The sequence below is a fragment of the Phaenicophaeus curvirostris genome, chromosome 2, assembly GCF_032191515.1.
Source record: "Phaenicophaeus curvirostris isolate KB17595 chromosome 2, BPBGC_Pcur_1.0, whole genome shotgun sequence".
Lineage (NCBI taxonomy): Eukaryota > Metazoa > Chordata > Aves > Cuculiformes > Cuculidae > Phaenicophaeus > Phaenicophaeus curvirostris.
In genome coordinates this window covers 123,611,895-123,625,255 of record NC_091393.1, presented here as the reverse complement: position 1 = coordinate 123,625,255, position 13,361 = coordinate 123,611,895, and the positions used below count along the sequence as shown (strand labels likewise).

Here is a 13,361-nt window from a genome sequence, read left to right as displayed (position 1 = left end):
CTTGCTGGATGCTGTGCTACTGCCTGTAACCTTCCCTTTTAGAAAGGATGTCACTCCTAATGTGAGTGCTTGTAAAGGTAAGAGCTTGCAGAGCAACTGTCATTGTACTCATGGGAATCATAGACTTGCTTGGTTGGAAAAGACTTTGGAGATCGAGTGCAACTGTACCTGTTCACTGCTAAACCAGATCCCGAGCACCTAATCTGGTTGTCTTTCAAATCCCTCCAGGGATGGGGACTCCACCACCTCCCTGGGCAGCCTCTGCTAATGCCCAAGAATCCTTTCTGTGAAGACATTTTTCCTACTGTCCAACCTGAAGCTGTCCTGATGTAACCTGAGGCCATTTCCACTTGTGCCGTCACCTGTCCCTTGGGAGAAGAGACCAGCACCCGTCTCTACAACCTCCTCTGAGGCAGTTGTTGCAATGATAAGGTCTCAGCCTCCTCCGGGCTGAAAAACCTTCATGTTCACACATGATCAGCAGCTGAGGGATGGGAAGGGCACCTGGCTGTGGGTACCAGTGTCCAGCTCTGAAAGGGAGGAGGTCTTGTGCGGACTCTGTTCCTCATCTAGGGCGTGTGTGTAGTAAAAAGCCTTGTCCTTACTCTGTGACTCTTTCATGTCCTTCCCTTTAAACTGAAACTGCTTTTTGCAGCAAGAAGCCTTGCAGGCTCCAGTGAGCTGTTCCTGTCATCGGAAACAAGCGAGGGGAGACTTGAGCCCATTAGCAGCCGAAGTACAGAAATGTAAAGCTCTGCTGGAATGTCATTGCCAGCTTTCCCTCTTGCCCAGCCCTGTATGGTTTCTCCGGTCGGATGCAGCTGTGAGCTGCTGTCCTTGTGCTTAGGTGAGTGGTTGCTCCTCCTGGCTCAGATGGGGTTTCAGGTCTTGACCATCAGATCAATAAAAAACTTAAGTTTCTCTGGCAAACAACACCCAGCCTTAAAAAAAAAGAACGGTTCGGGTTGGAAGGGTCCTCAAAGCCCATCCAGTCCCACCTCTGCCACGGGCAGGGACACCTCCCACTGGACCAGGGGCTCCAAGCCCCATCCAGCCTGGCCTTGGACACCTCCAGGGATGGGGCTGCCACAGCTTTTCTGGGCCAGCCCCTCCTCACCCTCACAGTAATTTTTTTTTTCCTAATATCTAGTCTAAATCTCCCCTCAAGCTGCACTAGGACAGCTTCAGACTGGACATTGGGAAAAACTTCTTCACCAAAGGGTTATTGGGCACTGGAATGGCTGCTCAGGGAGGTTGTGGAGTCCCCATCCCTGGAGGTGCTAAAAAGACGGGTAGATGAGGTGCTCAGGGTTTGGTAGTGGACAGGTGCGGTTGGACTCTATGATCTCAAAGGTCTTTTCCAAGCAAGCGATTCTATAGTTCTCTATACACATGGCAAACACTAGGACAGCGGGGGCCGCTGACACCAGTTGCTGGGCATTTAGAAGGCCCCTTGCTCTTGCTCTCAAGGCCCCTTGAGGTGTTTGCTACCGTGCTGGATTTATGCTTCTAGTAAATACTAATGAACACTGATAATAAAATATCAGTGCTAATGATGGTGCCACATGGCCTTGTTTAAAGTTGTATGCAAATACTACATTGCTTCTGTCAATAGCAGAGAGCAGGGTGCTTGTGCTTCAGAGTCTGTTTTGATGAGGGTTTGATGCTGTTTGAAAAATACATATAAAAAGCAATTCTTCAGGGTAATAAGATTAATAAAAATTCCTTCAATGAATCCTCGAGATCAGCAGCTTTTGATTTCTCCAAGAGCTCAGCTGCTGCCTTTCATTAAATATTCCATTTCATACTTTTTCCAGTGCCTGCTCAGGGCTTTCAGTGTCCCTGCACATGTAAAATGAAATAATAATTTGTACCTGCAAGACAGAAGGAATGGAAATCGAATGCCCGGAGGATTGTTTTGATGAGGTCTGCTCAAGATTTTGTTTGAAATGTAATATCAAAGGACGGGGAAATGAGTTCAGTTCTATGAATGGCAGAGGGTGCAGCAAATAAGGCAGATGTTACCAGCCTCGTATTTTGCATCTGTGCTGGTTTTTGCATGTGCTCACTTCCCATTTCATTTTTCAGGAAGTAGGGCATGAAATTAAGACTGGAAGGTCATTTTTTTCCATTAGAGCTGTTTAGAAATTAGTAACGAGAACATATCTGATTACACAGGCAACGACGGTAAATTTTTTCCAATCCATTATACAGTGGTAATAATTATATACTGCATTGATCGATGATACAATTAAATAAATTAACACATTTGCAGTCAAATAAAGAGCTGAAGATTACATTTCCTTGAAGACTTAATTTCCCTAAGTATCACAAAGCACAATTAGTTTTCCTTTCAGATTTTTTTTTAATGAAATTGGCATAAAAATGTAATAATCTCCACTTCCAACAAAGGTCTCTGCAGAGAAAGGGTGATGAGAGAGTGAGCTTCTTCAACAAGCTGTAATAAGGATTTTACAGACTTGGTAATGGCTGGGTCGGACCGCTGAGGGCAAAAGTAAAGTGCTCTGCAGACAGAGATGAGGCTGAACGTGATCAGCTCTTCAGGCCCAGCAGGAATGTGTGTGTCACTGGGGAGAAACCGAGCAGAAGCAGCGAAGCAGAATGACGCTTTAGACACAGCAGAAGCTTGTCAACAGCAGAGGGGACACACGGCTATTCCAGGTACGCTGAGCCAATCGTTTCCATTGCTGCTCGCTCTTCAGGCACTCGGGAATGGTCCCAAACCAGATCCTTTAAGTTATTTTCCACGATTAAGTAACTTCAGCTGGATTGTTGGTCAGAGCAGCTTTAGACTGATGTGCTGAATTGACCTGTGTCTGACAGGGCCACGTTGTATCCAACCTTGACATCCTGAGGAGCTCACCCCTGCAACCAGTGCAGTGTGATCATCCGTAACTCGATGCTGAAATCAAGACTGGTGCTGGTGCTTGGAGCAGTGGGAAAGGTGCCTGGGACCTTTGAAAAAATCTTGGGAGAGCTAGTGGGCAGCAAACCAGACAGGTCTAACTTCCTATTTGCTAACAAGAAATTAGCCTGTTCTAAATGAAAGAATGGTTAAAGAAATGCAGATGTGTAACCTCACTGCTGCAGTAAGCCTGGATTTCCACAAAAAAATTGGTTCCAAAAGTCTTTTTGCTTCTTTACAGAGAGGAGCAAGAAAAAAACTTACTCCATCAACCCTCAGGGAACAGGCTATAAGAGATGGATTTTAGAGGCTTACTAATTAACAAATTCTAATGCAGCTTTGTGGGAAAAGTGAACACCTCAAGAAGGAGGAGCACAAGCTGTAGCCCCTGATCAGTTTGCCGGTCTGGCTTTCCTGTGCTCCTTTCCTCTTCCTGGAGATGCTTACATAGTTTTGTGCTTTGTCTGCTCATGCTTGGTGTGTTCTCCTTACAGACTCACACAAGAAAAACAAGCTCACCACCTGCTTGAAATCCTTACATCAAAAAACCATGAGTTGAAAACCATGCAAATAGTTTTTAGTCAAGTTAAATAAAAATAGCATAATAGCACCATAGAATCATGGAATGGTTTGGGTTGGAAGGGATCTCAAAGCCCATCCAGTTCCACCCCCTGCCATGGGCAGGGACACCTCCCACTGGATCAGGGGCTCCAAGCCCCCTCCAACCTGGCCTGGAACCAGGATGGGGCAACGTCTATAACGGCACATGGAATTATGTGCATTTCGTAGAAGAAGAGAATTAACAACAAATCGGTTGAAGAACAAATTGTTTGAAAAACTTCTACACCAAAAAGAATACCAGTAGTCAGAGGAATGCAGAAACACAGGTAACAGAAACTGTAAAGTAGCAAGATTTTATTGTTTTATATATATACTTTTCATTCTTAAATGAGACTATTTTTCAAAACAGCAGCAAGCAGAACGTACAAGTTGAGAAAAGTGGCAGCGCAGGTAACTCTGTTTGGCTAATGCCCGTTCATGTACAAGGCGTACATTGGATTTTTTTTTTTGAGCACCTTTTGGTTTTTCTTTCTTTGTTTAAGTGTACAGTAAGGCAGTGGTTTTTCAATAAGGACTATATATATATTTATATTTATATATATTTTCAGTCATCACTGTGAATTCTTCTCACATGCAAGTTAAATAAAATGTACAACTTGAAAATCTTACAACAGTAGATGTTTTCCCCAAAGCAAAGCTTCTAATAAATGGCAAATACAGACACCACGAAGTTAAAAAAGAGAAGGAAGGCGTAAGGAACTGAAAGGCAGGTGCTATTGACAGGACAGCTTGAGCAGGGAAGATTTGGATTCCAGTGAAGATTTCTCCTGCTGCTGGCAAGGTGAGAAAGAGCAGATGGTTATTAACAGATGTCTCCAGCCAACTCCCTCAAGAAGATTCACTCTAACCTGAGAAGCTCCACATCAAAGAGGAGAGTGGCATTGGGAGGGATGACCCCGGGGTGGCCTGTGGCTCCGTAGGCCATCTCGGGTGTGCAGGTCAACTTTGCTCTTTGTCCCAAGCTCATCTGGGTTTTGGATGTTGGAGAAAGGAAAAGAGAAGACAAAAAAATCCGCGTTATTAGGAAAACAACAAATCACTGTGTGGCAGATTTACAGAATCAAGGAGAGCTGGGAACACCGGATTCAACTTTCAGCTTCAAGCTGAAGCTGCCACAAACAGCTCAGACACAGGTCTCCTGATTCCTCGGGCTTCTCACAGCCGTTATTTAAATTGCCAGAGCTAGTCTGGGAGTCACCCAAAGGCATTTTAACACATGTTGTGGTCCATCCTGCCTACCCTGGAGCCAGCTGAGAGTTCCTTCTGCGGAGCGCAGGGCATGTGGCACACATCAGCAGGCATTAAGAAAAGGTTCTCAGTAAGAGACAGGACCAGAGCTTTGTATTCATGAGGGATCAGTGCCGAAACACAGTTAGGTTCAGCCTCTGTGAAAAGCCTTCAGCAACGTTTTTCCTTCTTCAGCTACCACCAGGGACAACTTCAAAACCACTGCTCAAATGCTGTAGGCACCTGACTTGCTGCTGCTGGGCAGGTGCAAAGCAAATGCTGATTCAATCCTGCTTAAAAGAGGTTCTTATTTCCCTCAGCTCAGCCCACGCCTGAGCGCAGACGTCTCCCCCCAGGTGGTGCTTAGTCCAGCAGAGCCCTTGCCCCTGGGATGGACAGAAGTGCTGATTTCTCTCACTCCAGACTAGCTCTGGAGGTCACAGTGCTCATCGAACTTCACAGTATTGCGATTCAAATCCCTGCTCTTCCAGCAGAGAATTCTGGGGTGGCACATTCTCAAACTGTTCTATTCATGCACCATATGCTGGTGATGGAATAATCATTGGCCAAGGAATAATTCCTAATTCAAAGCAGTGATTGTCACTCAGACCTCTCTCCCAAGCTCAGGAACATCACTGGACTACACATTACACAGTATCCTCTTGGATTTTTTTACAGTTCCTATAAAATATGCCAAATCTAGAGCTTTAAGTAGAAGAAAAACAGGAATATGAACTTTTCCCACATTCCAGGAATATCCATGTCACGGGGCTGAGGGTCTAAGAGCACCTAACCTCCCCTGGTCCCTAGAGAGGTTTGTGTGGAGCGGGCTGACTGCTGCTCTGATGGAGCTGGTAAGTCACGCATGGGTTTTAGGCACAGGGCAACCCCAAGCTGTCAGAAATTGAGTAAAGAAATGCAGACGCCGCTGACATCTGCCTGTCATTAAAGCAGACCTTGAAAGATCTGCATGCTAGACAGAGCAGATTGCCTTTTTCCAAGTGCTTTGCGTCAATCATGCTTCCCAAACCCCTGAAAATTCTGGGGTGGGAGGGGACAGACACAAGTCTGTGATCCACTAGGAGGTGCAGGAGGGCAGCGTGTAGCCACACTTACGCCTGGAATGGCTTTCAGCCGCTTATTAATTCAAGGAGAGGAGTCAGGGAGTGCGAGCAGTCCAAGAAGGGATCAGCTGATTCACCCAGCACTTGTCACTGCTTCATCTGCACTGGCTTCTGGTTTCTACAGCTCCTGAGCCCCTCCTGTGCCTTATTGCAAAGCAAATAATAAAGATTCCCCAAATGGGCTTCTCTGGAGAGAAGGGAATGTTTGCGTTGCTTTTTCCGCAGGACTGGAAACCATTTTCTCTTCCTCCCCTCTCTGGAAAAGCAAGGCTGTGTCATTCCTCAGTGGATTCATTCCTCATTTTGCATTCTTCCCTTCTCGCTATTTAAGCATCAGAATTTCCCAGGGAAGCTGTGGCTGCCCCATCCCTGGGTTCAAGGCCAGGCTGGATGGGGCTTGGAGCCCCTGATCCAGTGGGAGGTGTCCCTGCCCATGGCAGGTGTGGGACTGGATGGGCTTTGAGGTCCCTTCCAACACAAACCATTCCATGACTCTAAGTTATTCGTATTACAGTTGTTCCTACAGTAATATTTGAGGAGTTTCATCCTACACTGAACTCTAGGACCCCAAAACACGGAGTGATGAGGAATTGTCACCCTGATCTCATTCACTCTTGCACCCGAGGAGCCGGATTGCTCTCCTCACATTGTTGGCTCTCACACCACCGCAGACAAAAAGCAAGAGTTGGCAATGAATTGTGTGGCTCTTTTAGGATTTTATGTTAGCACTCAAAATGTAATTAAGGGAGGGCAATTTCTTTCTTCTTGGCATGGGCTTGGTCATCAGATGTTAAGTTTTGTAGCTGGGAGCCTGAAGCCATAAAAATTTAACAATGCAGTTTGGTATCTCATTCAGCAAAGGTCACGATCTATAGCTCGGTCATGGATGTCATAAAAAATGGCAGCTTGGACTTTTATGGAGTAGCTGAATAGAGGCCACTCCATAAAACGCTGCCACCCGGAACATTTTAGAGGCCACTTGTCTATTTGGGCAGCTGCCCAGGGGAAAGGGAAGGGGTCTGTGTGGCACATTGGCACCTGGAGAGGGGACTTTACCTCTCTCCTCCCAAAGGCATTGCATGTGGAAAGCCTCATGGACAGAGAATGTCCCTGGATGGATGGATGGATGGATGGATGGATGGATGGATGGATGGATGGATGGATAACTAGAGGAAATACTGTGCTTGAACAGACCATACTTTCATAAAACCACTCCATATCCTGTGATTTCCACTTGGTCTTGTCACCATTGCACTGGACATTGCTGTGCTCACACATGTTTCAGCTGGCTTGAAGTTCAGCCAGAACCATTTTTTCATACCTGTGTGACACCTTCTTCAAATCCTTTAATGACTTCTTGCCTGCCAATCTTGAACCTGAAAGGCTTGTTTCTATCTCTGGAGGAATCGAACTTCTTTCCATTCTGTAGCATTCCTGCCAAAACAAGAGACACATTTTCAACCTGAGCTACATCTAAATTTAAGTGCTGGGGGGAAGGAAGGAGTGAAAAATGAATGTCTTGGTCACATCAGCTGTTCACTTCCATTTTCACTTTGAAGCCTCATCCGAAACGGAAAAGGCAGGACAGTCAAATGCATTGTTACTTTTGCCTTCTAGTAATTTAGGCTTTAAAAACTGAAATGCATTCTTCTTAGTATCCTTAATGCAAGAGCTCATAACTCTGATCATACCAAAGATTGCACAGAGATACAGAAAAGCTATTGCTCGCATAGTAGAGCTTCCTGGCTAAGTAGATAAAAGCAGGTAAGGAACAAGTGGGAAGCAGCAGAAGAGAGAATCCTAATGCACGTGATTGACCCAGGCCTGCTCCTAAACACAGAAATGCTTCCTAAACCAAGCCTACAGACAAAGAAACCCAATTTAACATGAATTTCTCTAGATTTACTTCTCATTAAATAGTTCCTTTTAGCTTAATGCATTCTTTTATCAGCGTAACTAACTAAAGGGCACAGTCCTTGTGGAGCACATGCAGGGTAACAAGGGGGTTGTTGCTACAGGAGCTTCCCACTGGAGCTTTTTTCAAAGGGTAGGCATGTAGGTTCAGGTTTGGGAACTCCTGAGCCAAATTTACTGCCAGTTGAATGTCTTCAAGTGCAGAGAAGTTCCTTTGACTTGTTCCTGCGAATTTACACCAGAATACCTAGAAGGAATATTTGGTACTTTGGATTGTTTAACCTTCCCTACTAGATTTGCTCAGGAATACTAGAATAACATGTGTTACACAAACGTGACCATTCCACACCCTGAATACAGCCTCCTACATTACATTACAGCTGCACATCTTCCCTCCTTGTGCAGAACGAATGGAGATGACTCTGCATTCAAAAATACAATAGCAAGGCCGTTTATACGAATACGCTACCACCCTCTTTCTTTATGTCTTCATTCAGCCACCAGAATCAGTCACAGCAACATCTTGCTCATCCCTTTGGATGTTTCAGCCCATAGACCCAGGTTCTACAGCAAACGGATAAACCTTCGCAGAGCGCTACATGATTAGATGTTCTCATTCTCTTTTCAAACAGAGGATAATTATGATAACTTTCAACTTAAAAAGTACCTGATAATTCCGCTTTCTAAATGCTATACTCTGGGCATTGCAAGGTTAGGTTGATTTTTATATATAAGAATAAATTCTTTCTTTGGAATGCTGGAGTGCCAGTGTTCTGGACGTAAAATCATAGAATGCTTTGAGTTGGAAGGGACCTTTGCAGATCATCCAGTCCAACCCCTCCGCAGAAGCAGGGACATCCCCAACCTGATCAGGTTTCTCAGAGCTTCATCCAACCTGACCTTGAATGTTCCCAGGGATGGGGCTTCCCCTGCCTCCCCAGGCAACCTGGCGAGGTTATATCCTCCAACCTGGTTCTTTATATCCAGTCTAAATCTTCCCTCCCTTAGTTTAAAACTAAGTTAGTTTAAAATTTGTCCCCATCTTTCCTGTAGCCCTCTTTAAGTACTGGAAGGCTGCTTTAAGGTCTCCCTGCAGCCTTCTCTTCTCCATATACCATAACTCTCCTGCTCAAGGCACCGTACAAAGAAAAGTTCACTAATAAGCAAATATCTGAGGACATTTCTGGTTGACAACAGCATCACCAGCACAGCTTTGACAGAAAATGCTGAGAAATACTGCCTTTATGATCCGATATGAAAAATACAGTTTTCTCTGTTTCTTCCCATTAAAGCTGTTGTATTAATAAAGCAGCTTGATGCACAAGTTTTATTTTTCATGGAAACCATCAGCTGTTGTCCAAAGAACAAGAAAAAGGGCATATTTTGCTTGCTTGAAAAGTTGTGTTATCAATCAAAGGTAAATGTAAACAGATGTGCCAGAATGAATCAAAGACTAATAGTGTAAGATTGATCTTACCAACCCTTATGCTTCTAAGATGTAGCCAGCTACTTTTGAGCTAATTACTCTACTCCTCTCTATAATCAAGCCAGAGAAAAATGCACTTTCAGGGGGCAATTCATCTAACGCAATCTTGGGATCTACATTAGGACATAATGAATTGCACCCTAGCAGTGCCTATTTCTTTTCAATGAATATAAGGCCAGTCCAAACAATTAGCTCACACGTGGATGTCTCCAAATTCATTAGTAGTTAAATCAGTGGTGGTGGTATTCTGGACTTGAAGTAATGAGTTGACAGTGTTTGACTGTTCCAGTAGGCTTCTGCGTCTAGATATTTCACATCAATATTAAAAATTAATGCCATACTAAGGCAAATTAGTTGTTGACCAAGTCCAACATCTGTTCAAGCTGGTACTTCAGAGAGGCACGTGCGTGTTCATGAGGCCTTAGCAGGAAAATTAGGGAATAACCTGCCTGTAAGTGTGATTCAAAACCTTCACTATTAGCGCTTGTCACGTTCCTTACATTTTTCATGGTATAATAATGAAATCCTTTATGTATTCTCTGATGCAAGTACATATGCACATTATGCAATATATCTGCTTGGAGGCTGGGAAGCCTGCACAAGGCTTTCCAGTCACAAACACGGGTTCATTTGTAAGGTAGAAAACCAGCCTGCAGATGGGGGAGGGCAGGCAGGGAGAAGCAGCTCAGGGGGAACTCTCAGGCATATCATATAATCCTTTTTGAAGTATTTGATCTTAAATTTAAATGGCAGTCCTTCCTTACAGCAATTTGATTTTTAAACACATCATAAAACCTTATGATTCTATGAAATGGAAGGAGACTATTACAGAATCCCAATATTTAATAGTTTTAATATTAAAGCTTAGCACTGTCATTACAGTCTGCATGTTCAAAGCAGTATGCAAACACTAATTATTCTTCACGGCAGCCCAAAGAAGAAGCAGAAGCAGAAGAAGAAGCAGAAGAAGCAGCAGAAGAAGCAGAAGAAGAAGAAGCAGCAGAAGAAGAAGCAGAAGAAGCAGCAGAAGCAGCAGAAGCAGAAGCAGAAGCAGAAGAAGAAGAAGAAGAAGAAGAAGAAGAAGAAGAAGAAGAAGAAGAAGAAGAAGAAGAAGAAGAAGAGGAAGAAGAAGAAGAAGCAGCTAATGGACAATGTTTCTCATTTAAAATAATGTTTCTATCTGCCCATAAGTTTACTAGTCTAATATATATCAGACAAAACCTGACCATCAAAAGCCTGTAGAAGATATGTTAGGCCTTGAAGAAGAAAACAGGCTGCTTCTCCCATGTTTATAGCAACACCCTATGTTTATCAACATCTGAAAATTCACCAGGTGATGAATTCAGAAATGTCACCTCCTCTGTCATCACCTCACCTTATTGCTTTTGGAGGATAAACTGGGATTCAGAGAGTCATATAGAATCATAGAATGATTTGGGTCAGAAGGGACCTTAAAGATCATTTAGTTCCAACCCTCCTGCAAATATGGGTCCATATTTGCCAAAGCTCTGACAGGAGGGTCAATTTTTATATGACTGCCCTTTAAATACACATCTAGTTTAGAAATGAGTCAGAGTCCCCACGTGCCCTGGAGAAGTTCTGGTCCAGATTTAGATCTGAACTTTAGATCCTTTTTATCTCTCTGTTTCTGAGAGTCAGAGTTGACTATCCAGGCTCCTGGGAGCTAAAACAGCATAATGTTTTATTTTCTCTCTTGCTAATGCATCAATTGATTTTCTTTTTGTGAAAAAATTGATTTGGTTAATATTCTTCAGCAAGGACGGATACCCATCTTCAGCCTGCTGGCACCTTTATTTATCTAGCTAACAACAAAGGAAAAAAACCCAATGAAACCCTATCTGGGACTTAATAATATTATTTTGCAAAGTCAGAACAATCAGTAAGAGTTTTGACCGAGCAAGGACACGTAGATACCTATCTGCTTACTTTTTATAATAACCTTACATTTGATTCTGAAAGGTATCAATCATTATATTAAAATAATTAATTGTATAAACTCAGTTATCATGATGTTGTGTGGATTTGAAAATGTTCTGATCTACAAGGCGTCTTAAGTAACAACCGGGTGCTAAAACTTAGGAGCTGTTTCACATCATGGGTCCTGCTGAGGAGGTGTTTAAGGGACGGGTGGACGAGGTGCTGAGGGACATGGTTTAGTGTTTGATAGGAATGGCTGGACTCGATGATCCGGTGGGTCTCTTCCAACCTGGTGATTCTGATTCTATGAATCACTGAAGTTTAGCTCATTGAAGCTTAGGATCAAAGAGCAGACAAATAATTTCGTTAAGGAACAAAGCTAGGGATCTATCGAAACTGCCAAAAATACAATGCCATTTGGGCTAAACCAGCAATGAAAACAAAGCTTCAGTTTAGGCTTAACACAAGCTGTTATTAAAACATAGGTGTGTCTGCACTATTTTAATGTGAATTCCCTAACTGAGGTCAGCCAACCTCAGCTAAGATCACATCATTTAAGTCTGTTTCCTAAGGGGAGAGGGCTAATGACCCTGTCTGTACTTGCCTAACGAGTCTTTAATCTTTTAGCCAATTTCAGCCAAGTTTGACAGAGGAGCTGGGTTTGTATTGACATAAAGATCCTGTGCATGTCACGAAAAGAAATCTGCATAGGAAAAAAGATCCCGCAAGTGCTTCTACCAAGAGAAAAGCTCAATCATTACTTGTTATCAGACAGCCTATATTATTGAAGAAAGGTCAGGAATGGAAAGACATGAATAATGCAGCTGGACCACAGTCTAAGTTTCTTTTTACTTAGGAATTCTTTCATCTGATAATAATTCAGCTGGGTATTCAATCATCCAAATAACCCAAATCCACGGAGCCAGCTCAGATATTTAGATACCAGACTAATACCTATGGTCCGAATAAAACCATGCCCCTCAAACCATTATTTATGCAAAAGACGGATGGGGAGAGTTGACACCAAAGACTCTCCAGACACAGCCTGTCAACGTGTGTGCCTGAATCTTGAAAATCTATGTGTAAATTAGGTGAGATGAATTCCACTGCTAACCCCAACCTTCTCCAAGAAACCGTGTCTCAACCTGCCATCTAGGTCTCTTCGGCAGTTAATGGAGAAAGAGAGGTATCTCCAAGAATGATTCATCCCACAAATTTATGTGTTAGGACTACAGTAGCCTCCTGGGATTGTTTACCATTCTCAGTCAACTAACTTATAAAAGTTGAAAAAGTTAATAACATTAATTTTAAATGCTTGACTGCCAGCTTTTTATAGGGCTCTGGTGAGGAGGTATTGACTCATCCACCCATACCTAAATGAAGCAGACCAAATTGCATCCCAGGCTTCACTGGCTCCAGTGTTTACTGAATTATTTGTCTTTGCAGTGTTGACGCATTCTGGGAATAAGAAGACAAAGATGCTAATCCAGAACAAACCCCTTGATTTCACGACTTGCTCTCCTTTTTTTCCTATACAACAGGATTCACTTTACCTCACGAGTATTAAGGGGATAAACTGAAGAGGTGACTTTCAAAAAAACAGCAACATTCACCTGCAAAGTATTCCATTACCTTTACCTACAGAATGTCAGGGCAATACATACACTCGAAGACAGATACTTTATAAACATTTGTTGGCAAGAGAAAGAGGGGCAAAGATTCAGGTGTTTCTAGGACACTCCCAGATTCATTTTATCCAGACCAGAGTTTTTTCAGGACGGGGACTAAATTTTTATGCCCTTCAATGCAACCACCTTTCCAATAATGCCTTGAAATAGATCCATGCTGTTACCAGCTTATCACTCGGTTTGGTTCCTAGGACTTTCAGAGGCAGCATTTTCCGCAGTTAGTGTTGCTGTGGGTTAAGAATTTTTGATCTCAAGCATTTTTTTTTTCCTTAAAACATCTTGTTTCTGATGCCAAAATATATCAATAGTTTGTTGGGAGTATTTCACACAGGCTGGAAATTCTGTTTCCCTCATTTATAACTTACAATTATTATTAATATGCATTTTTAGTCTGGAAAAATATATTGCTGGAAGTTTCTAGAAGCTGCACAAAAGCC

General features: G+C 43.1%; 1 protein-coding gene across 1 annotated transcript in view; it reads right to left on the bottom strand.

Annotated features, from left to right (window-relative positions):
• Positions 1-3,821: 3,821 nt before the first annotated feature.
• Positions 3,822-13,361, bottom strand: part of FKBP1B (FKBP prolyl isomerase 1B) — a 48,958-nt gene continuing 39,418 nt past the window's right edge. The window contains exons 3-4 of the mRNA XM_069850774.1: positions 7,220-7,332; positions 3,822-4,514 (exon numbers count right to left, since the gene is read on the bottom strand). Of these exons, the coding sequence (XP_069706875.1) occupies positions 4,386-4,514; positions 7,220-7,332 (242 nt within the window). The 3' untranslated portion in view covers positions 3,822-4,385. The remainder of the gene's footprint in view (positions 4,515-7,219; positions 7,333-13,361) is intronic.